The sequence below is a fragment of the Spermophilus citellus genome (assembly GCF_964194105.1).
Source record: "Spermophilus citellus genome assembly, chromosome: 2".
NCBI lineage: Eukaryota > Metazoa > Chordata > Mammalia > Rodentia > Sciuridae > Spermophilus > Spermophilus citellus.
Window position 1 is genome coordinate 3,121,669 of NC_138183.1, and position 24,075 is coordinate 3,145,743.

The 24,075-nt window shown below is 59.0% G+C and overlaps 2 protein-coding genes across 5 annotated transcripts in view; one reads left to right on the forward strand and one right to left on the reverse strand.

The window, feature by feature from the left end:
* BRD3 (bromodomain containing 3) overlaps positions 1-17,704 on the forward strand; it is a 28,604-nt gene extending 10,900 nt beyond the window's left edge. For 3 of the 4 annotated variants that reach the window (XM_081278987.1, XM_081278988.1, XM_081278989.1), the window contains exons 2-12: positions 347-672; positions 1,620-1,757; positions 2,856-3,003; positions 3,710-3,924; positions 5,682-6,053; positions 8,042-8,170; positions 10,246-10,437; positions 11,570-11,802; positions 14,495-14,787; positions 15,724-15,849; positions 16,747-17,704. In XM_081278987.1, coding sequence (XP_081135113.1) covers positions 460-672; positions 1,620-1,757; positions 2,856-3,003; positions 3,710-3,924; positions 5,682-6,053; positions 8,042-8,170; positions 10,246-10,437; positions 11,570-11,802; positions 14,495-14,787; positions 15,724-15,849; positions 16,747-16,862 — 2,175 coding nt within the window. In that variant the 5' untranslated portion in view covers positions 347-459 and the 3' untranslated portion in view covers positions 16,863-17,704. The remainder of the gene's footprint in view (positions 1-346; positions 673-1,619; positions 1,758-2,855; positions 3,004-3,709; positions 3,925-5,681; positions 6,054-8,041; positions 8,171-10,245; positions 10,438-11,569; positions 11,803-14,494; positions 14,788-15,723; positions 15,850-16,746) is intronic. The other variant, XM_081278990.1, reaches the window with a different exon arrangement.
* Positions 17,705-21,084: 3,380 nt separating this feature from the next.
* BRD3OS (BRD3 opposite strand) lies at positions 21,085-23,367 on the reverse strand. Its single transcript, XM_081279748.1, has one exon. The coding sequence runs from the start codon at positions 22,268-22,270 to the stop codon at positions 22,016-22,018; it is 255 nt and encodes an 84-aa protein (XP_081135874.1). The 5' UTR covers positions 22,271-23,367; the 3' UTR covers positions 21,085-22,015.
* Positions 23,368-24,075: the final 708 nt, after the last annotated feature.

The following is a 24,075-nucleotide window of genomic DNA, read 5'->3' on the forward strand; positions in this document are numbered from 1 at the left end:
ATCTTGCCACAGCCAAGAAAAGTGCAAGGTTTGGGGAAAGCAAATCAGCCCTGGCAAGTGGTGGTTTGGTGGGCGGTGAGCCAAGTGGCTTTGTCCTCGGCACACCCGTCTTTAGCCGTGTTCCCACCTGCAAGCAGGTGGCCTGTGCTGTCTTACCCCACCATCCGGCACTCCTCCTCCCCCAGGTTGACAGACAGTGGCTGGAGAGGCCCTGTGTACAGGTGACAGCTACATATCAGGGCAGGTGGGAAGGCCAGTGGCCTTGCTGGGACCAGGTGGTGTCTTCATTGAGGTGGCAGAGGTGGGGACTCTGGGGTGATGGGTTTCTGTCCTTGGTCGCCTGCAGGTGTCGCCTGGTTGGGCCCAGAAATGGGATGCCAAGCCTCTTTGGGGAGCACAGAAGGCGCAGGGGCCTTTTGGAGCTGCAGCCGTGACGGCAAGTGAGCCAGCTGCTGGAGGATGTCCACAACCACCACGGCCGCCCCCGCGGGGATCCCGGCGGCTCCGGGCCCTGTGAACCCACCCCCGCCCGAGGTCTCCAACCCCAGCAAGCCTGGCCGCAAGACCAACCAGCTGCAGTACATGCAGAACGTGGTGGTGAAGACGCTCTGGAAGCATCAGTTTGCCTGGCCCTTCTACCAGCCCGTGGATGCAATCAAACTCAATCTGCCTGTGAGTAGCCCTGCACCCGAAGGCCCTCTGCCCACCCTGGGCTCCCAGCCTTGCCCCTGTGACTTGGCCAGGTGGTGCTGGAGATGTGGCAGGTGCTATTAAGCCGAGGACAACCTGTAGCCCACAGCACCAGGGTAATGGCCTGTGATCCCCAGTAGGAAGGAGCAGCAGGGCTACGGGCTTATGGGAGAGTGGGCGGCCAGTCTTGGGTGCAGGAGTTGGGGAACAGGCAGGAGGTGCCGACATTGTTGGGGCTCAGGAGCAGATCTGTGTAACTGAGGCCTCACCTGGGGCCGTGTGCATGTCCGCCTGTCACACCCACTTGTCTTCCGATGTCAGCTGCACACCAAGACCTGAGTTCTAGGCGATGGTGCCCCCAGCACCTGTTCAGTATTGATCTGGACCCAAATAGAGAAACCCTGAGAATTGCGAGGAGAATTCCCTGCCCTGTACTTGGTGGTCTGGATTTTTGGCCCAGCTTGGCCCCTGGCCACTGGTGGGTTTAGAATGCCTAGGATGGGCCAGGCACAGTGGTGCTTGCCTGTAATCCCAGCAGCTCAGGAGGCTAAGGCAGAAGGATCCCAAGTTCAAAGCCAGCCTCAGCAGCTCAGTGAGGCCTTGTCTCTAAATAAAATATAAAAAAGGTCTGGGATGTGGCTCAATGGTTAAGCAATCCTGGGTTCAATCCCTGATACAAAAAAAAAAAGTTACCTGGATGGGGCTTGGCCCCTTCTGTAGCACGTAGATCAACTCAGGGTCTGCAATAGCTCCAGGTAGGAGTTTTGGACTGGCTGTAGATGGCCTCAGACCCAGTGCTCACCTGCCCTCAGGTGGCCCAGCTCTAGCACCCAGCCTGAGGACCTCATTATGACCCCTTGCTACACTTGGGAAGTGAGAAAATAGTCATGCAGAATTTCTTGTGATACCTCTGAAAATCTCTTTTCTAGGATTATCATAAAATAATAAAAAACCCGATGGATATGGGGACTATTAAGAAGAGACTAGAAAATAATTATTATTGGAGCGCAAGTGAATGTATGCAGGACTTCAACACCATGTTTACAAATTGTTATATTTACAACAAGGTAAGAAGACACCGAGTGTGGCTCCAGATGCTGGTTTGGGCCCAGAATGGCCTAGTCCCTGGGTGGCCTTGGCTGGGTTGGCCCCAAGGGCTGGTTCCCCATAAGTCAGGGGGCTGTGGAGACGCTCAGGCTCAGAGCACAGCCAGCCCTGACCACCCACAGCCTTGACCTCCTTACCTGGGCCTAGACATCTTACCCCAGCAACCTCGGAGCAGTGCAGACTGAGCTTGACCCCACCTGGCGGCTGCCTGGACAGCAGAGAGTACTTCTGCTGAGCAGAGCTGCCTGCAGAGTGGTTTCAGGGAGGGGGCAGTTTAGGGAAGTTGCCTGGGGTCCTGGTTTTGTGGGTTTTTTATTTTTTTTATTTTTTGGGGTACCAGGGATTGAATAGAGGGGCACTTGATCACTGAGCCACATCCCCAGCCCTGTTTTATATTTTATTTAGAGACAAGGTCTCACTGTGTTGCTTAGTATCTTGCTTTTGCCGAGGCTGGCTTTGAACTCACGATCCTCCTGCTTTAGCCTCCCGAGCTGTTGGGATTATAGGCGTGGGTGGCTTGTTTTAAAAGTAGAGATGAAGGGTACTGGGCTACTGGGCTGTTTGCGGCTCTTTGTCCCCGTGGGATGGGATGAAGGCTACGGTTTTCTTATTTTTCTTTTTGGTTGTGTTGGGGATGGAATCCGGGCCTCGGGCATGCTAGGCATGCTGGGCAAGCACTCTGCCCCATGATACCCCCATGGCGGCTGTTTCTTATTTATTTTTTTGAGATACTGGGGATTGAACTCAGGGCTGCTCTACCACTGGGTCACAACCCCAGCCTTTTACAATTTTTTATCCCGAGGCAGGGTCTGCCTGAGGCTGACCTAAAGCTTGCCACTTTCCTGCCTTAGCCTCCCTGAGCCACTGGGGTTGTGGGTGCATGCCACCGCACCTGGGTGGCTCTAGGAGTTTCCGCACTGAAATATGTTTGTCTAGTGTCCTCTCCACCAGATCTCTTAACAGATTCTACATAAAGGCTTCCTTGAGCCACAACCCACGGTGTGATTTGCAGGATCATGCTCCTTTCCCAGCAAGTGACCCGGGCTCTCTGTCTTTAGCCCACAGATGACATAGTGCTAATGGCCCAAGCCTTAGAGAAAATTTTTCTGCAGAAAGTGGCCCAGATGCCCCAGGAGGAAGTTGAGTTATTACCCCCTGCTCCAAAGGGCAAAGGCCGGAAGCCGGCTGCGGGGACCCAGAGTGCAGGTAAAGGGGAGGGGGATGGGGGATGTTCTGTCCATGGCCCACAGGTAGATGGGCTGGGGTGCCAGGCCTGTGGCCCTTGGGGCCATTTCCCTGTGCACTGGGTGGGATGGGTGGGATGAGCCTGCAGGAGCCAGTTTGTGCTGGAGAGGTGGCTAGCCTGGGGGCAAGGGGGACATTGACATTGTTGCTGGCACGAGTCCCTGTTCTCCCCTTCCACATCTTTCTCTGCTGTCTAATTGGTAACCTGAGCGTCACTGTCATCTGTCTCGCTCCTTGTTGGGGAGTCTGGTGGTAGAGTAGCACAAGCGCTGGGGTCGGGCTGACCAGGCGGGTTATGGAGGAGAGGAGCCAGGTAGAGGAAGATGGCCATGCAGCCGCCTGCTCGGCTGGTTACCGATGATGGCCAAGTTCTGTCCCAGGTCCCCTGACCCCACAGCTGGTTCTTGGTGCCAGGCCGCGGGGCTTCTCTTGGTCTCCTCCCTCAGCCTCCTCTGGTTTCTGGCCAGGGTGCTGCTGTCACAGTGAGCACTCAGCCAAGGTGAGCCAGCCCAGCTTCTGCCCCAAGGTGCAGAGCTGGGCTCTTGGCCAGGTCAGGCTCTGCTCTCACAGCCGGCCCCTGATGCACTCTGGCTAGAAGGCATGGTCCTGGGTGCTTCTGGAGATAAGCAGAAGCCTCCTGTGCTGAGTTTCTGTCCTTGTCTTGAAGGTACGCAGCAAGTGGCGGCTGTGTCCTCAGTCTCCCCAGGGACCCCCTTCCAGAATGTGCCCCCCACTGTCTCCCAGACGCCTGTCATTGCTGCCACCCCCGTACCAACCATCACTGCGAATGTCACATCAGTCCCTGTTCCCCCTGCTGCTGCACCGCCTCCTCCCACAACGCCCATCGTCCCTGTGGTCCCTCCCACGCCGCCTGTTGTCAAGGTGAGCATCTGGGGCCTGAGGTGGTCGTCATGAGGTGGCTGGGGCCAACCTATTGGGCTCCTGCAGTGGGCAGGTCCAGGGTGGGAGGGGAGCTCTGCGCCTCCCGGGGCTATTGGCTGTTTGGAGATGTTCTCTCTGCACAGACGAGGAGACCGAGGCTCAGGGGCTGGAGGTCACACGGCTGGTGAGGGCCGGGCTGGACTTGAACCCCAGCTTCTCTGGCCAGGCAGCCCTGGCCTTACAGCCCATTGGTCAAGGTGGGAAGGTGTGGGAGAGCAGCATGGGGGGCAGCCCTCTCCTGCTCATGCCTGGGGAGAGAGGTGGCCAGTGAGTGGCACTGCTGGGTGTTGAGGGCCTCCGTCCACCCTGCTTGTTGGGAGCTCTTCACCATGGGCACCGCCCCGTCCTGGCTAGGCCTGGCTCTCCCGCAGGACGCGGCTCACGAGGCCCATGCAGCCACTGACACGTGTTGTCTTCTTCGATTTGATCCTCACAGCTACCCTCTGGGGCAGACAGTAGTCCCCCCTCTTACAGATGAGGAAGCGGGCGTCAGGGTTTAATGGCTCTCCCAAGGTAAAACGCCACCCCCGTCGCTTTCCCCTCCCCGTGGCCTTCACTGCCTGCACTTCTGGGTGGCGCCTGGCCAGGCCACTTCCCATGGCGCGGGGCTGTTTTGGAGCATGTCCCGTTTGCCAGAGCCAGACGAGCCTGTCCCCCTCCCCGGGGCCCTCGGGGCACGCGCTTTGTGCTTGGCATCCTGTGGGTGCCTGTTAACTGTCTGTGGAAGCTGGCTCATGCCCCCGTCAGCCGGAGGGCAGCAGCTTAGCTGGGCATCGATGTGGGCCACTCTGACAGCAGACCCCTGGGCAGCTGGCAGCCCGCTGGGGAGCTGTGGCTCCCTTTGGCTTCTCCTCCCACCTTATCTGAGCTGACGGCTCCACCAAGCTGGTCTCGGAGCACGTCAAGCCCTGCCCCGACTCACCGGTGATGCCCGGGGCCCTCTGCCCCTGCAGGCTGCGGGAGAGACCCTCACACCTGGGCTGCCTGAGTGTCAGAGCTGCTCGTGATGGTGGCCCTGTGTGCTGCCACCGGCTCTGCTTTAGGCCCAGCCACACAGCACTCTGCTGCATCAGGCTCCTGGCCTAGAACAGCCAGTGGTGGCTGCCCATGCCTCTGGACAGTCCAGACGTGCCAACCCCACAGTTCCTGGAGTCCCTTGGCCTCAAACCTGCTGTGGCTGCTTCATGTCCCCTGGTCGGGCTGCCCCCACCTGTCTAGCCCAGAATGCTCCTGCTGCCCCCCTCATCCTGCACCAACCACTGTGTCTTCTTGAAGCCCAGCTCGGGGTCCCCTTCTGGCGCTCTCTGTTGGTCTTTAAAAGCAAGGAGACCCCCATTGTGCAGCCCCTGGTGCTGGGCCTGGGCTGAGGTGGGCCTCAGGTGTTGGGTGGGTGGCGTGTGGCTCCTCATGCCACCCAGGGTGGTATTGAGCGAGCCCACCTGGCTGGCGGGGCCCTCAGGGCCCAGGGAGAGAGGTGAGGCCCTCAGGTCCGGCAAGGGCAGGCTTCAGAGTCCTAGCCTCACCACTGCCAGCTGTGTGACCATGGCCAGCAGCTGGCCACTCTGAGCCTCGGTGTCCTCGGTAGGGAGGACGCAGCGAGACTGCGTGAGGTCTGCGCTCCAGAAGTGTGTGCCTCGAGACACGTGCCCACGCCAGGGCCTTACCTTGGGTGCTCACTGGTCCCTTTGCTCTCACAGAAAAAGGGCGTGAAGCGGAAAGCAGACACAACCACGCCCACCACAGCGGCTATCACTGCCAGCCGCAGTGAGTCGCCCCCGCCGCTGGCAGACCCCAAGCAGGCCAAGGTGGTGGCCCGGCGCGAGAGCGGGGGTCGCCCCATCAAGCCACCCAAGAAGGACCTGGAGGATGGTGAGGTGCCTCAGCACGCGGGCAAGAAGGGCAAGCTGTCCGAACACTTGCGGCACTGCGACAGCATCCTCAGAGAGATGCTGTCCAAGAAGCACGCGGCCTACGCCTGGCCCTTCTACAAGCCGGTGGACGCCGAGGCGCTGGAGCTGCATGACTACCACGACATCATCAAGCACCCCATGGACCTTAGCACCGTCAAGGTGGGCGGGGTGCCCCACCAGCTGGCCCACGCCTGTGGCTGCCTATCCCTCGGGCAGGGAGGCCTTCAGATGGCCCACCTTGTGGCAGGCATGACTTAGAGCTGCCGGTGCTGCCCTCAAGCCTCAGGTGTAGGTCCTTAGCAGGGACCAGAGCTGGGTGGCCACCGCTGGAGGTGAACCCAAGCTCCCGTCCCCAGACAGGATCTCTCCAGATCCTGCCTTTTGCTGGGCTGTGTGTCTTCTGCCAGGTGGAGCCAGGCGGGTCTCAGCCGAGTGGGCCTCAGTGGGCCATGACGTAGAGAGAGGGTGCAGCCTGGGCTGGGTCGAGGTCCCCACAGTGCTCTGCCCTCCTGGGCAGGGCAGCTCTGGCAGGCGTGGCCCACCTCTTGGGCCCTGGAACGATTTCCACGTGTGGGTCGTGGTCCTGTCCATTGTTGGCATTTGGTCTGTGAAGGCTGATTCAGCCCTCAGCCTCCGTTTGCAGTAATGACAGCCCAGGGCAGTCCGGTAAGGACATCCTGCCCAGTGGTCAGTGGATGTCTGGAAGGCCTGTGCTCACTTGGATAAAGTGCCCTGGGTGTGACACTGAGGGCAGAGCCTCAGCCCAGAGGTGCCAGGAGCCTCCGCTCGCTGTGGCTGGGCTCCTGTGTCTGAACAGGCTGCAGTGGCAGCTTCCGGAGTGAGGCTGGGGGTCTGGCATGTGGGCTGCATCAAGACCTGACCTGCCGTGCTGGTTCAGAGGGGCTGGTTTGCTCTCCTCCAGAGTAAAGCCATTTTGCAAGCTTGGTCCACTTTGAAGTCACAGCATGCTTTGGGCCTCCCGGGCCCCTCATACTGGGCAGAGCAGGGTTGCCTAGATCCACAGCTGAGCCCGGCTTCACCACCACTGCCATGTCCTTCTCGAGCAGGTTGTAGTAGAAAAGAGCACAAGGCAGCCACAGCTCTTAACATCACCTGACAGTAACAGGCTGTGCCCCACACCACAGGAGCGTGTCCGACCACAGGGGTTGTACCCTCTGCACCACGGGAACCGTGGCCCCCACCACAGGTTCCAAAAGTAGAGCTAAGTAGAGCTCTGGGCGTGTCTCATCCTGGCACTGTTGAAATTGGACGTGAGGTTTTTCCCCTGATATCAGAAGGTTTTCTGGTTCCCTCATGACCCCAGACACTCCTCTGCAGAGGGTGCGTGACCAGGGGCACGGGGTGGCTCCTGGAGATGGCTGCTCTGACCCCTGGGAGTTGGTGCCCAGCCATTCCATCTCACTGGCACCTGGACTCATGGCCTCCTGGGCCACCCCTTGTCTGCTCTCCCCTCAAGGCCCCGAGTCCTGGCCTTCACAGTCAGTTTGTCCTCCATGGCGACCTTGAGATGTCCCTTTGTGGGTGGTCCCATTCCTGTCTTCCCCTGCCCAGCTGCCCCTCCCTAGCTTTGTGCCTCCAGCCCCACCCACGGGGTCCTTCAGGCCTAGACCTCAGGGGCTCTGTGGCTCCCTGCTGGCTCCAGGCTCCCTGGAGGGGGCATGAGCTGCCTTTGGGCTCTGAGATGCTGCTTCTGTAAGCCACAACCTGGGTGACAGTGACCAAATCCCCATGAAAAAGATGCGATGTTTTGTTCTGTAGCTGAGCAGGCTTCCTGTGGTCGGCAGGGTGGGACCTCACAGGGGAGCCTTCTGTGTGGGGTGCTGACTGCTGCATGGAATCAGGAACTCTGGACAAGGGAGGGGTGGGTGGTGGTGAGGACCACGACTCCTGGCAGAGTGCCTCTTCCAGCCAGGGACTCTGTCTCCACATTCCACTTGCCCTTCTAAGCCATGAGTCCCTTCCCCTCCCTCCCTGTAGGCGCCCACACCTGAAGTTCCAGAGAGCTGGGGTGTCTGGCTGGTGCTGTGTTGGGCTTGTGGTGACCCTGAGTCCATCCTGCAGGGTCTTCTTGGGAGCGTGTGGTCGCCAGACCCTGCTCACTCATGCCCACTGCTTGTGTGTTGCAGAGGAAGATGGACAGCCGCGAGTACCCAGATGCACAGGGCTTCGCCGCCGACGTCCGGTTAATGTTCTCAAATTGTTATAAGTACAACCCTCCAGACCATGAGGTGGTGGCCATGGCCAGGAAGCTCCAGGTAACCTGAGGCTGGGCATAGGAGCAGTTAGAGCTGACTTGGCACTGGGGGCACCCGGACCCTAGATACAGGATGGGCACCCAGGAGGGACACAAGTGTCTCAGATACCGAGCTGGGAAGTCTTGGGGGAGTATCATTCAAAACCCATTTTCCATGGGTGTGGCTTGAGGCAGGCTTGGAGCCTGGTGTTCAGATGCGCCTCCACCTCCAGGAGCCGCGGGCTGCTGGGGACATGGCCAGCGAGCAAGCAGTGCCTTCATGGCTGCAGGATCTTGTGCCCACCTGCAGGCCTCGCAGGGTGTTGCTGCCCGAGGGCTTGTCCCTCCAGGGCTGACTGGGGTGCAGCTGTCTTGCTCCTGAGGCTCAACCGTCAGGCCAGGGCCACCTTACTGTACCTCCCCTGGCGACAGCCACAGCTCTGGAGCGAGCATGGGAGCTGCAGACCGCCTGCGGGGGTGGTGGGGGTGGGGGGGTGGGGGGCTCAGCCTCTGCCAGGAGCATGTGCCTGGGCCTCGCCCTGAGGCCTGTACCTGGGCCGGACCTGCCCTGTTTACCTCTCAGGCTCGGCTGCAGGTTGTTTGCCTTTTTAAAGAACAGTCCCAGTTGTGTGCACATATGGACCTGTGACAGTGAATCCCATTGTACATGATCATAATGCAGCAGTAAAAATATGGAAAAAAATAAAGAAGAGTCTCAGTTTCAAGTTTATATGATCAACAGCCCTTTTGGTGGGGAAAACAAATCATGGCTGATATTTGTACAGAACGTCCTGAGAGCCGTTCTGACTCTCTGGCTTAGGCCCATCCTGGCGCCCCGTGGGGGAGCTCCAGGTGGCGTCCTGGGTTATGCTGCCGGCAAGCTGTCTGGGCCCTCTGTGCAGTGGCCCGGTGAGGCCCTTCCCCACAGGGCTGTGCCTGCTGGAGCACAGGGCAGAGCCACCCAGAGGTCCCTGTAGACCCCAGAACAATGCCGAGACCCTGCTCACTCTTTTGGACCCCGAGGCTCTGCCAGACACTGTCCTCCTTACCAGGGACGCTTCTGGGCTCCAGCCAGCTGTGCTTGTGCTCAGCAGAGGCTGCAGCTCTGCCGCTGTGCCCCGAATCTGGCTGTCAGCAGCACAGCCCCGGAGGCTGAGGGTCTTCCCGGCTGCACCTGCTTAGTGCTTGCTGGAGGGAGCTGTTCAGTCAGGCCATGGGTTGGAGCCCAGCACCTTTAACAAGCTGCCCGCCTGGAATGGCCTCTGAGGCTGGTTGTCTCCCCAGGTCAGGGCTCTGAGGGCAGCCTACTCTGGGGACGGCTCCCCCTGAAGAGAAGGTCTGGGAGGCAGAATTCAGAATGGGCTGCTGAGGAAGCTAGACCCAGCTCCGTGGGGCCATCTTATGTGAGCCAGCCTGGGGCAGTGTGCACTCGGCAGGGGGCTCTCACTTCACTGTGGGACACCAGTCTGGGTGGCGCCCTTCACCACAAGGGGCTTGCAAAGGCCTAGGTCCTCCTGTAGGAGCTACTGAGGAGCTTTCCAAAGCTTCCCCCGCCTTTTTCTTCTGCAGCGCTGGGCCTAGCATGTGCTAGGCAAGTGCTCTACCACACTCTCCGGCCTGCCCTCAAAGCCAAGTTTGAAAGGACAAGGTTCTTGCTCTTGAGTCAGTTTTTGGAGCTAATTGTTAGGAGACAAGGCCCTGCACTGACACCAGGGGAAGGGGCAGGAGGCCCTAGATCCCTGTGACTAGAGGGCCTCAGTCAGGGTTCAAGGAAGGCACTCTCCCTGGTCCACAGTGGGTCGGCTTGGTGGTTCCGGGACCTGACCACAGAGCCTTGCAGATTTATTTAACCAGGAGAGCTGTGTGCCCTACTCTGGAAGGCTGGCTCTGGCTCTGCTCCCAGTCCTGCATTCAGAAACCACCTGGGAAGGAGGGCGGTGAGCTGGGAGCTAACGCAGCACTCCAGGCAAGCAGACCCTGACCCTCGTCCCAAGCCGCCAGACAGCTGTGTGTGTACGGGGGCCTCCAGAATGGTGGCCATGGCGAGGTGCTGCCTCTGGGTGCCAGATACTCAAGGTGGCCCCTGTTCTTTCCCAGGACGTGTTTGAGATGAGGTTTGCCAAGATGCCAGATGAGCCGGTGGAGGCACCAGCACTGCCCACACCCACGGCCCCCGTGGTCAGCAAGGGCACAGAGAGCAGCCGCAGCAGCGAGGAGAGCTCTTCCGACTCGGGCAGTTCTGACTCGGAGGAGGAGCGAGCCACGAGGCTGGCAGAGCTGCAGGAGCAGGTGAGGCTGTCCTGCGCTCACCGTGGGCTCAGGCCTGTCTGCCCAGGGTCTGCTGCGGTCATAGCTTCCCCTCCCACACACTGGGCGTCCATCAGTGCAGCCCAGTGGTCCTTCAGTGGGCTTTGCTGGAAGACTTGGTTGGGGGGCCAGGCGCCTTCCACGTGTGTGCAGCTAGAGCCTGGCCACAAGAGCACGTGGCACTGCATGGGCACATGTGCCCTGGACGTTCTCGGAGACCTGATGGGCCTTGGGGTGGGGTCTCTGACTCTGAGCAGAAAGGTTGCTGCCCCTGAGTGTCTGACCAGCTCTGCCCTCCTTCCCCTCCCAGCCCTGCCTCCCCTGCCCTGCACAGCCAGCCCTGTGGGCGGGGGGCATCGCGTCAGAGGGAACACTGGCTGTGAGCACAGGGCTGCTCCCCAGAACTGGGCTGGACATTTGATTTGGCATGAAGAGAGGCCATGGGACAGGCCATCTGCTCACCTGCAGGGCGTGGACCTGGTGCCCCTCTTCCCTGGCTTAGAGGAGGCTGCTGACATGAGGGTGCAGCTCCCAGCTCTGCGGGCTGCAGGGTGGCTACAGGGAATGTAAGCTGCAGGCCCTGGATCTCGCCCCTCCTGCATGCCTCCTGCACCAGTGGTCTTGCTCAGGCACTTACACCTCCAGCATCATTCTCACCTGAAGGCAGTAATAGTCTTTGGGTGTGCTGGCACACACCAGTGATCCCAGCCACTTGGGAGCCTGAGGCAGGAGGACGGCAAGTTCCAGGCCAGCCTGGGAAACTCAGACCCTGCCTTAAAATAAGAATAGCAAGGTGGGCTTGGGTGTCGCCCAGTGGCAGAGCACCCTGGGGTTCGATCCCTAGTACCACACTCACCCACACAAAATGAAAACTGGTAGCAATAACACCAGCTGCTGTTGCTGAGGACTCTTGCATCCCGCCTGCTCTGGGCAATGGTGCCCCATGCTCTGTAGGTGAAGAAATGGCCTCAGAGGGGTAGTGACTGCCAGCAGCCTCCTGGAGCCAGGAAGAGGGTCCGAACAGCTTCCTGCCCTGCCTGGCTATCCCCGCTGCACAGCCAGCCTGTGCCCAGGGCCTGCAGAGAGCCCTACTCAGCCGCCCACTCTCTTCCAGCTGAAGGCCGTGCATGAGCAGCTGGCCGCCCTCTCTCAGGCCCCCGTGAACAAACCAAAGAAGAAAAAGGAGAAGAAGGAAAAGGAGAAAAAGAAGAAGGACAAGGACAGGGAGAAAGAGAAGCACAAGGCCAAGCCTGAGGAGGAGAAGAAGGCCAAGGGCATCCCGCCGACCAAGCAGGCTCCACAGAAGAAGGCCCCGGCCAAGAAGGCCAGCAGCACCACGGCCGGCAGGTGGGCCCTGCGGCCCAAGGGGCGGTGGGGGGGGGGGCAAGGCAGGGGCTGGTGCTTGGGCTCGGCTGCCTGGGAATGCACGCAGGGCTCCTGGACACGCAGCTCCGGGCTGCGTCCACCTCCACCTGTCAAGAACCTGGGGCCTTTTCCTGATCTGGGCTAGGGGTCTTTTCTGGCCCACCCAGTAGGGCAGGGGTCAGTGTGATGGGTGGTGCCTCAGCACCCAGCCTTCTGATGAGCTCTTGCGGTGGCCGCCCTGAGGAGCTGCAGGATGCTCGCCCTGTGGTGGGGGTGGGGGGTGGGCAACCCCTGCTGGGCAGCACCTGGAGGCCAGCAGGTGTGTTCCTTTGGGAGTGAGGGCAGAATTGTCCTGCTGAGGAAGCTGAGAAGGGGGTTGGGCCGAGAGCAAGGACTGAAGTGGCCAGACCCTGGCACCTTACTGGAGCTGGTTGTGGGTGAGGCAGCAGCTGGTGTAGCAGCTGCCAGGTGTTGGGAGTCCGAGCGACAGGCCTTGGTGTGGATGCAGGGCTGTGGATCCCGGGGTCAGGCTTTGGTGGCTGGGGTAGATGGAGCTGGTGAGTGGGAGAGTCTGGGGTATGCTTTCCTGTCTCCAACTTCCCCTCCTGCCGCAGTCTGGCTGGGCACAGATCACCAAGCTGCCACAAAGCACTTGTATGTTCAAACAGGAAACTTTATTGCCTGAACTCCAACAGCACTCCACGCACACTCCCCAGGAACTCTCCCGAACGCCACCCACCCGGCCCCCTCCCGCACACCACACCAACCGGAACTCCCTCCACCGGAACTTCACCCACCAACACAAACTCCCCAGGAAATCCCCGGGAGAACTCCAAAGTATCGGGCTCCAGAGTCGGTCAGCAGGGGTCTATGTACAGTTGAATCAATCCAGCAGCATCTTAATGGCTCGCCTCTCACCATTACTTCTGGCAAAATGCCAGGGGCCATTCCGACTTGGCTGTGGCTCTCAACACCCTCCCTCCCTCCCTCCCTCCTTCCCTTCCTCTCTTCAGGAGGGGGTTGTAGATTCTGGCTTTCTTTGCTTTCTGGGTTTGGTGCCAGTATTATGCCAGCTGTAAAAATGGTGACATAGAAAAGCCAGGCGTGGTGCTGCGCACCTAGAATCCCAGCACCTCCAGAGGATCCCAAGTTCAAGGCCAGCCTTAGCAACTGAGTAAGGCCCTGTCTCAAAATTAAAAAGAAAAAACAAAAAACAAACAAAAAAAACCGGTTGGGGATGTGGCTCAGTGGTTAAGTACCTGTGGATTACATCCCCAGTATCCAAGGAAAAAAGTGGACTGTAACACTCAGAGTGGTCAAGGACTACGAAAATGAGAGCAACCCCCTCTTCTCTTTTCTGGGGTAGATTTGTAGGATTGGTATAAATTCTTAAACGTTTGGTAGAATTCACCAGCAAAACCATCTGGACCTAAAGGTTTTGATTGTTGAAAAGTCTGTGAGCACAAATTCAAGTGTTTTCATGATCTGGGATATGAATCGTGTGAGCTCACTAGGCCCATGTGTGTCTTCCCATGTTCCCTTTGGGACGTGTCTGCACGCAGGCTGTGTGTCATGTTCCCCTGGCACCTGCAGACCAGGCGTGATGCGCCTCTCTGTCCCTGAATTGGAGTCTGCATGGACACTATGGTGTCACTACTCGTGCCGAGGTTCCTTCAGCTGTTCTCCTGCCCTCACCTCTGGCCTTTGCTCTTGCTCTGCCTTTTAGACTTGGTCCGCTCTCCTTGCAGGCTCTTAGGACACGGTCACAGAGTGCTCCCCTGGGCCTTGCTGATGGGCGCTCCTGGCAGTCTGACCTCGCATGAGCGCCATCCGCTTGGCTGCAGGCTACAGAAGGACTCTGGTTGCATCATTCGGTCAAAGACACCGTCTTTGACCACTGGGTCATTTGGAGTTGGGTCATCTAACTTCTGAACGTTTGGGGATTTTTCCTGCTGCGATTGGGTCCCGGGACCTGCTCTGTGACTCCGACACTTTTTGAGTTTGCTAGGGTCTATTTCACATGGCGTGTCTCTGAGGGCAGATGTCCTCCTGGGGTGGGTAGTCTCCGAGCTCCAGGCGGGCACAGTGTGCCCATCTGGGTGGCTGGCGGCTGGCTCCCATGTCACTCCTGGCCTGGGGGAACTGTGCAAGTCTGATGTCGTGTGGGGCTTGCCTCCCTTGTTGCCCAGCTTGGCTTCACGTCTTGACGCCTGGCTCCTGGACACCCCTCGGTCAGCAGACCCCTGGTCACGACCCTTTCCCTGAGGCTCTCCCTCATTCTGAAGCCCACTTCTGAAGCAGGTGTGGCTGTGGGCTTCCTCGGAGCCTGCTCCTGTGGCACTCAGGACAGGCCTGCTCTTGTCCTCCTCCCCGCTGCAGGCCGTGCCTGGGCCATGCGTGGTCCTGCAGTTGATGGCAGGTCTGGATGCCCCCAACACTCTTGTCCCCCTCCCTGCCTTCTTTTGGATGGTTTGGCTGTGGACACCTGCTTTGGGTGTTGGTTGAGAGTGCTGTGGGGTGCTGAGGGGAGCGGGCTGTAGGCCAGGCCAGCTGTCTTGACCCTGACCATGACCGAGACCCCGAAGCAGGGTCTGCCCAGCAGCTCTGCCCCCAGGGGTCATCCAGCCTGTGGTGGCTGGGAACTGGAGGCCATGCTCTCTGTCTTGTGCCTTAGACAGCTGAAGAAGGGCAGCAAGCAGGCGTCTGCGTCCTACGACTCCGAAGAGGAGGAGGAGGGCCTGCCCATGAGCTACGATGAGAAGCGCCAGCTCAGCCTGGACATCAACCGGCTGCCGGGGGAGAAGCTGGGCCGCGTGGTGCACATCATCCAGTCACGGGAGCCCTCCCTCAGGGACTCCAACCCCGACGAGATCGAGATCGACTTCGAGACTCTGAAACCCACCACCTTAAGGGAACTGGAGAGATATGTCAAGTCTTGCTTACAGAAGAAGCAGAGAAAGCCCTTCTGTAAGTCACCTGGAGGGTCACAGCTCCTTCCCTCTTCCCTCCTCTGTCCTCACGGCCCCCCACGCTGTGCCCTGAGAGCATCTGGCAGGGGCTGAGCCTCTGCAGCCCTCTTGCCTTGCTCTGAGGCCTCAGCCTTGCCTAGGGAAGGCAGAATCCCAGGTGGCCCGCCACCACCCACTCAGCGTCTGGCTGGGGTCATCCACACCTTCCCGAGGCTCTCTTTGGGGCTGTGTAGCAGCTGCAGGAGCGGATTTCCCTCCTTGGACTGGGGCCCAGTGTCCACAGGGTGGACTCCAGCCCTCCTCCCAGACACCCCTAGAAAGTCAGTGATTTTACTGGGTCTGCAGGTGCTGGAGTCAGGTTGGGGACAGACCCTAGTGGTCCCACAGTAGCCCTACAGGCTGTGCAGGATAGCAGCTCACGTGACCTGTGTGCAGTTGCACAGGCAGCCTCCTCCCTTGGATGGCCTGTCCATGTGGCCTGTGTGGCCATAGCACATTAGACCAGGTAAGTCACCTGTCCACTTGGAGGCAGTGACATGTCAGGTGTGGAGCCCAGAGTTCAGAACACAATAGCCTTGCTGCACAGGCAGGGGATAGGCAGGTGTCTCCATGAGGGAGGGCTGCCTGGGGCTCCGCCTCAGGACTGCCCTGTCCTTCCCACAAGCGAGTGGCACGCCTCTTCTGTGCACCCAGTAGTGGGTGGGAAGGGCCCATTCCCCTTCAGAATCCTTGAAAAAAGCCTTAAAAACAAGGCTTTGCACATGGCGAGGGCTCAGGGTGTGGTTCCATGTCATCTGGTCCTTTCTGTGGCTCGGGGTCTGGGCGCAGCTTTGTGCAGGGGCTGCACTGGCCTGGGGTCAGGCCGTGGTGCACAGCAGGTGAGGGCTGGCTGCGGCCCCTGGTTGGCTCTCAGTGCTCATCTGTCCCTGCACAGCAACAAGCGGGAAGAAGCAGGCAGCCAAGTCGAAGGAGGAGCTGGCCCAGGAGAAGAAGAAGGAGCTGGAGAAGCGGCTGCAGGATGTCAGTGGGCAGCTAAACAGCAAGAAGCCCACCAAGAAAGGTACCCACGGGGTGGCCCCGGGCCCTCTGATGGAGGGCAGTGGTCATCAGGGGTGCGAGCGTGCAGTTGGGTTCGCCAGTGAGCTCTGCTCTGAGATGGGCACTCAGCCCCTGAAGCCTCAGCTGGTCCTTGTGGCTTGTGTGGCCCCAGCCCAGGCCACGGGAGGTTCCACGTGTGAGGTATACGTACAAGCCCCACGTTCCCAGAGGCAGAGGCAGATGGCCCTGCTGGCAGGGAGAGCCTGGAGTCTGTTGGGCAGCCTCCCAGCCTCTCTGCAGCAAGCTTCCTGACCACCACAGCTAGGCACCCGCCCTCCACGGGGCGTTAACACTGGGAGGGCAGGGGGCTGTCCCAGCTGGGCCCTCTGCTTGGTGCACACCCAAGACTTGTGGCTAGGCGAGCGGGTATTTGAGTCCTTGCCTCCCTTTTCTGGGGCCTTGAAGAAAGAGCAACTGTCTTTTTCCCTGAACACCCCAGGAGCAGGCCGCTGAGACACACCTGGGGGATGGTATGGGCTGGGGGCTGATGGCAGGAGCCCAGTCCCTGGCTAGTCTGGCCTGCTTGGACGCCCATCGAGAGCCACAGCCTTGCAGAGGCCCCTCTGCCTCGTGTTGGGACGGCCAGTGCCTCTGCCAGCACTGTGGAAGGCAGCAAGGGTGCTCCAGGAGGGCCTGCACCGCTGTTCCTCAGCTGGTGGGTGCGCCCTGACGGGAGGCTTCTTGAGGCGCCCTCCCCAGGCGCACTTGTCCTGTCTGGAGCGTGCTGAAGTGGTCTCACTGCCCTCGTGAATTCATCTCAACGGGTGTTTATTGACCGCTAGGCCAAGAAGGGGGTGAACTGTGACACAACATGGTGTGCAGTGCCTGTCCCCAGCTCCCCGCCCTGTGTCTCCTGCAGAGAAATCTGGCTCCGCGCCCTCTGGGGGACCATCGCGGCTCAGCAGCAGCAGCTCCTCGGAGTCGGGCAGCAGCAGCTCCAGCGGGTCCAGCTCCGACAGCAGCGACTCCGAGTGACGGGACTGGAAGCAGCAGGCGGAGGATGCCCACAGCGAGCCCTGCGGTGCCCGTGGTTAATACACTGCTTTGTTCCATGGTGTGCAGGTCTTCTTTGATTCAGTGTTATGGTATCTTCCAGTTCTGCTCCAGTAGGTCAGAGGTCCTCCCTGTGCGTGCATCGGACTCCGAGAAGGTGTGGCCCCGCTAGTCTTTTCAGTTGCTTGGAGACGACGGCCTCAGATGCTAACCTGACAGCGACCCCTGGACCCCTGCGAGGCAGGATCTGAAGGACCTTGAAGAGTCCCTGTTCCCAGCCCAACCTGGGCTGTCCTTGGAGGGAGACTGACGTGGGTACTATATTGAAAGCTTTGCCAGCGTGTGGTATCTTTGCCATTTGGGCTCCAGCCCTCGTGCCACTGCGGTCACCCCTGCCGGGGCCAAGGACAGGTGTGCCTGCCAGTGAGGCCTCGCTGGGCCTAGCGAGGCGCTGTGCAGCTCCACAGCCGAGTGTGCTGTGGGGCGGGTGTGCGGGCGGGCGTCTGGTCTCCGGCCACAGCGGCAGCAGCAGGAGCTTCCGGGACGGAACACAGCTACTGCATGTGCGGCGTCCGGGTTTCCAACACTGAAACTTTTACCTCAACTTAAAAAAAAAAAAAATTAAAAAAAAAGAGAGACTTTTTTGTAAGGTTCAGCGGTTTTCTAAAAAAGTCCAGCCCGTGTGTCCCCATCTGGTCAGTGCTGCCCTGGCTGCTGCCGCACACTCTGGAACCACTTCCCTAGTTTATGTATATATAAATACTTTATTTATTAACATCATTGGTCATTTTTAAAAAAAAAGAAAAAAGAAAAGAAAAACAAAACCGTGAAAGAAGTGCATTAGGAGAAGTCACAGAGACGCTGGCCTCCGGGCCCCGGTCTCCCCGCCTGCCGGGCTGGTGCTCATCCATCTATGTGCTCCTCCTGAGTCCGGTGGCTTTTTTGGTTCTTCTCGTGGGTTACTTTGTTTCTGCTTTTGTTTTTGTAACATTGGAGACTTACTAAGGGGGACACCTCAGCTACAGCACACTTAGGTATTTACGTTGGTTCAGTTCTCTCATATTCACTTACGGTCTCTTTAAGACTTAAAATCAACTTAGGGAACCCCAGTTCTATAACATAAGCTTTGTAATCTGAGAGAAAAGAAATGTATAGTAAATCAAAGGCTCGACTTTTAACTTTCTATTGTAAAAAGTAATAATATACAGAGTTTAATGGAAAGTTCTGTTTGGTTCTGTTTTTTTGGAGGCTGCCGTCTGGCCCAGCCGAGCTCTGCCCAGCTGAGCTCTGCGTACCGTGGCTTTGGCCGGCCGGCCCCCTGCTCACCCAAGCCTCCAGGGGCCTGGCCGGTCTGCCCAGGCATGGAGGCCACCCTGGGTCCACACAGTGCTGCCTGCTGGAGAAACGCCTGCCCTAGGTGTCCTCACAGACCCCTAGATGAGGGCCCCAGGGGCTATGGGGTCCATGCCTTGGCGGCTTGGTCTGGTGGCCCGTGGTCCCCACAGGCACGCCTGGGTGAATATAGGACTGGTCGTGGGCATCCCTGGGCAGGTGACGTTTCAGTCCCTGGCCCTCCGCGGGTGTGGGAGTGCCTGGTGGGCTGCCGGCAATTCTGCCACTTGGCTTGTTAAACTTTTAAGTCAATTTTGTTTATAGTAAAAATATAAATGGATTTTAAAGTTCCATTTTTAAAAGTTACCCTTGTTTTTCAAAGGTATTTTCTAAATAGATCTTTAATAGAATATTTAAACTGTGATTTTAAGGAATTAACACGAGATCGACAGGTCTTCGCACAGGATCTGAGTGGTGAAGTTCCAGGAGTGCACTCTTGGGCGAGGCACAGGCCCCGGCCAGGGTCCCTGGGGGAGCTGCAGGTAGTGAGGTGTGGCCCGTGGGAGCTGGCCCGGGAGAAGCAGCTGGAGTCGTGCAGTGGCCCGCTGTCCACCATGCTTGATGCAACCGCCACCCGCCCTTCTCGCAGGGTCCCTGGCTTGGCGGCTCCCGGGCTGTGGCCTCATTGAGCGCACAGCTCTTGGTGCTGTAACTTCAGGCCTTCTGTCCAGACTCAACACTGTTTCTCTTCAGTTTTGGAGGGTCAGCGACTCCCTTGAGACCCTTGGTGTGAGCTGTGGGCGCCTGGCGCCCCACTCACCTATGTGGGGAGGACTGCAGTGGCTCCATTAGATTGTCCCTTGCGGAGAGCCTTAGGGCAGCTCTCCGCAGGCTTCCTTGGGAAGGGCGCAGGAAGGGCAGGAGGAGCCTTGGAGGCCAGGCCAGGCCTGGGTGGCCCCGGGCCCAGGCCCTCCTGCTGGCCCGCCCCAGGCTTGCTCACAGACCGAGATGCGCGTTTTCTTGTTCGTTTGGTTTTGTTCTTTTCAGTGTCCCGCCTTTTACTGTCACTGGGAAAAGCAATGCCGCCTCAAGGCTGTCACACCCACTGTGTACCGCTGTTCCCTGATGACACTAACACAGGACATTTTCCTTTTTATATCTAAAATGTTACTTTTCTGTATGATGTGCATGCAAGTTTACCGTAACTTTTCTTAACTTTTTAGTGCCGTTTCTAGTATATTCCTGTAAATGTCAGTTACTGAAAAAGAGTCCGGTGTAAGTAGTTTAGCTTGTTTATTGCAATGCTGGCCTCAACACCACAGAATAAAAATGGTAGAGAGTACTCTGATGTTTCTGGTAATCTTGGGCCCTTCTCCTGGGGCATTTGTTTTGTTTTCATAATAAAAAGAAGAAAAAGGCCAACTGTGTGCTGTCCTGTGCTTTCTGCGGCGGCTCCCCGACTTGGGCTGCATGGTGAAGCTCTTGGCAGAGGCACCCAGACCATCCCACAGCTCCCGCCCTCCCCCTGGCCGAGGCACTGGGGTTTGGGGTGCCACCTGGCCTCCCTGAGAGCTCCACCCTCCTTCCTAGTACCGTCTTCTGGGACAGGCTGCTGTGTGGGAGGGGGAGAACCTGGGACCTCGGGTGTGCCAGGCTCCTGTCTCCTGCGCCCCTGTCCCCACCCCAGGCTGCCTTCAGAGATGCGGGCACTCCCCCTGCTGGGCCTCCCCTAGCACTTGCCCCTCAGGCCTCAGCTACACTGAGGCCATTGCCTGTGGTGCAGGCATCCAGCCCTCTTTCTGGGTCCAGCGGGCCAGGCATGATCGGAGTGCACCAAGAACAGGTCTGGACAAGGTCCCAACACTGCTCAAGATGGCCATGGAGAGTGGTCCCCAGATCTTCCTGGAGAGGAGGTACTCAAGTGACTGGTCCCAGCACAGGTCAGGGAGCATGTCCACCCCCACCCCAGCTGAGTCAGGCCGATTGTCACTCCTGACACTGATCCTTCACATTCAGACCAGCCTTCTCCAGCGTAGCACTGGCCTGTCCACCTCAGGCAGATGGCACCTTCCTGCAGCCTAAGCAGCTTAGCACCAGCTGTCCTATGTATGGGTGGAGGCCTGTTTGTCACCTGCATCCGCTGACCCCTCCAGAGACTAGCCCAATGAGTCTTATCCTCCCTGTGCTGATGTATCCTCAGACCCCAACCCATTTAAGTGTTGTCCCATGCTGACCTGACCTTGACCTGTCCTTACGTTAGTCATAGATGCAGTGAGCAGGTGGCATTCAGGTATTGCAGATAAGTGTGGGCTTGTTTTCTTCCCAAGCAGAGATTACACAAAAGAACTGAAAACCCGTTGACAGAAACTACCTAGCAGACTTGGCACAGTTCCCAAGTGCCAGGTCCCCTTGATAGGTGAGCCTTTGCTAAGTCTTCCTCTAGCAGATGGATAGTCCACCAGCCCTGAGCATCCCCTGTGGGACTGTGGCACTTCAGGAAGTCTCACTTTAAGCCTGGTTTGAGGCAGCCAGCAGGCCAGGGGCCTAGCAGAAAGGCCCAGGCTGCAGCTGACCTGTGGTGTTGGCCAGCGCACCAGCACGCTGCAGGGGGCCAGCGCAGCAAGCACGCTGTGCTCAGGACAGGCTGCGTGCAATGGGGACCAGCTGGGCGCTACCGCTGGCCACCTGCCAGGTGTCACAGGCAGAAACAGGCCCTGTCTGAACAGCTGAGTGGAGGGAATGCATGGGCGGAGGACGCCCTCAAAGTAGGAGCATGGAGACGTGCACCCCGCTGCGACAGCGATGCTCTCTGGGGCACTAGGGCTCTAGCAGTCCTCAGGTAGCACCAAGAAACCAAAAGCCAAGTAAGATCAAGAACACATTAAAAAAATGAGAGGGAAGGAGAATCCTAAAGGATGTTTATTTAGATGAGAGAATCCACCGACAAAGCACACCTGACATCTGCACCGCCATGGGGATGGTCATGACAGCAGGGGGCAAGTTCTTTCAAAATGACTTGAGGAAACTGCCCACAGAGGTGGGCACTGTGGCCCGTGTGCAGAGATGACAAGTCAAATGTCGGGCAGCTGCAGCTCAGAGTACAAAGACCAAAATACTCCATCCAGGGAGGGACCTGCCTTTCTCAACCCCGGAACTATGTTTGAAAGCACTGTAGGCAACTCCTGTGGAGCTTAAAATTTGGGAGTTTCCTTAAGGGGTTCAGGATGTACTTGCCTGTGGGCCAGTGAGGATTGTGCTGGACTATGGCTACTGAGCTGCCACCTCTGCTGGGCTGGCCACTGGCCACTACATGCACGCTGATGGATCTCACCTGTTCTTCACCAAGCAGAAGTTACTACTCAAACAACCTGTAAGACCTTGAGGGCTGAGGACATAACTCCGTGGCAGAGCACTTGCTTATCACATGAGGCCTGGTTCCATCCCAGCAAAGCAAACCAGCAAACGAAACCTTGAAGGGGGGGTTGCAAGGTGGGAGCCACTCTTGTTGGTCTTGTCTGGAAACAGAAACACAGCGACCAGCAGTGCCCAGGCCCTCCATTCCCTGCAGCGCCTGGTGCAGCGGCATGTCATGATGTTGGGCTACAAAGGTCCCCAGCAATCTCTGGGTACCAGTTGCACTGATCTGTGCTAAAGGGCTCGGAGCTGGGCTTCTTGGGTTCTTACACAGGAGCTCAATCTTTGTGGTCTTTAAGATATCCGACAAGAAATGAACAGGACCACGGAACAGATTAGTCTCCTTTTCCTCAAGGCTTGGCACTTGAGTGCAGCTTTCCACACTGGAATTACATAATTGTGCAAAACTTGGATTGTCCTGTGTCTCGGGAGACCTCAAGCTTGTTTCTGTCTCTGACTAAAATGGCCTCATTTCCATACTGTGAGTACCACATGCTTCGGCTCCTGCTCAGGTATGTCCCAGGTGGCACAAATTCCAACTTCTGCTGCTGCTGTTGCCAGATGAGCAAGGAAGTGTCCCTGTACCTTAGGCGGGCGTAGCCTTCCGACAGGGCCTTCTCTGCCAGCGGGACTCGGCCGCTCATCCCAGCGCGGGCTCCTGCACGGGCCGCCCTCGCGTGCGGAGGGCTGCGGGCTGCTCCACTCTGGACTAACGAACAATTCTCGCAGCAGCCAGGTTTGAGGATGCCTTGTCCAACGCACTGGGGTAGGTTAGGGGTTCGGACTGTTTGCAGGACACATCCTTAGCAGGGCGGCGTGGCGAAGAAAGGAGATGTGCCTCTGGGAGTTGGTGAGCCACCTGCAGCGCCATTCGGGATGGCCCACGGGTCACGGCTGCCGGGCACGGTGGTGTGCCCACACGGACAGGCCTAGGCACCACTCTGGGGCCTGTCGAGCGTCGTGCCTCCGCGCCACGGCCTGGACAGCTGGGCGGGAGACACCTCCAGGCCCGGGCACAAGCGCGAGGTGCAGCCAGACCCGCGGGGAGAGGCGGCGTGTGCAGGCCGCGCACTGACCAGTCCTCCCGGCCCGGGATGAGCCGCCGCGCGCCCATACGCTGGAGTTCGGGCCCCGCGCCGCGCCGCTCCCCGCGCGGCCAGGCTAGAGGCCAGAGGCTGTGGGCGCCGCCCACCCGAGGCTGCAGGGGCAGGCTCCACGGCCGCGCATCGGGGCCGCCCTGGCCGGGGGCCGAACCCGCCGGCCACGCTCCGCACCGCCTCGCGCTCCCCGGAGGTGCGGCGGCCGAGCCCGGGTCGCGGGACTGGGCGGGCGGCCGGGCGGGACCCCCACGCTGCCCGGCGGGCGCGCGCCCGGCTGGCCCCCCACGCCTCGGCGCCTCGCCTGCGCTGGGACAGCGGCCGGGGGCGGGGCCGCGACCGCGTCGCCACGGCAACGCGCAGGCTCGGCTAACCGAGCGCCGAGGGCGAGCCGGCGCGCACGAACTCGGACCACCGATCCCTCCGCGGGGCGGGGCCCAGCCAGGAGACCGTGCGTGCGCTTCTGGGTGCGGAGGAGGGGGCAGGGCTAGAGGAGGGGCTGGGGAGGACGGCTGGACAGGGAGCAGGAGGAGCCGGGGAGGAGCCCGGGAGGATCCAGGGACGAGGAGGGGACGGACAGGAGGGAGAAGGACTTGGGTCGGATGCGGGGGAGGAGAAACCAGGGAAGGGGAGGAGCCGGGGAGGAGCAGATGGGGAGGGGAGGAGGAGCCGGGGAAGGAGGAGTAATGGAGGAGAAAGAAGAGGAGCTGGGGAGAACCGCAGACGGGGAGGGAAAGGCAGAGAGGAGCGGCTGGGGAGGGGAGGAGAAGCCCGGGAGGAGGAGCCGGGGAAGGAGGAGCAGCTGGGGAGGGGAGGAGGAGCCCGGGAGGAGGAGTAATGGAGGAGAAAGAAGACGACCTGGGGAGAACCGCAGACTGGGGGCGGGGGCAAGGCAGAGGAGGAGCGGCTGGGGAGGGGAGGAGGAGAAGACTAGAAGATGACAAGCCGCTGGCGGGGAGGAGGAGAGAGCAAGAGGAGGAGCTGGGAGGGAGCAGAAAGTCGAGCTGGGGAGGAGCCCAGAGCCACCGCCACCCTAGGTCCTGTCATTTCTGGTAGTGTTTTTGTATCGCTGCTCGTGTAGTTACTTTTGTCAGAAATATTGTATTTCTCTTTTTAAAATTTTTATTTATTTTTTTAGTCATGCATGACAGTAGAATGCATTTTGACATATAGAAATATTGTATTTCTATTATCCTCTCGCCTCTAGTAACGGTCCAGGCATTTTTGATTTATTAAATGTGTGAGGCATACTGTTTCAGAAAAGGGTGTCAGCCGGACGCGGAGGCACAGGCCTGTAATCTCAGCCGTTTGGGAGCTGAGGCAGGAGGATCAGAAGTTCAAAGCCAGCCTCA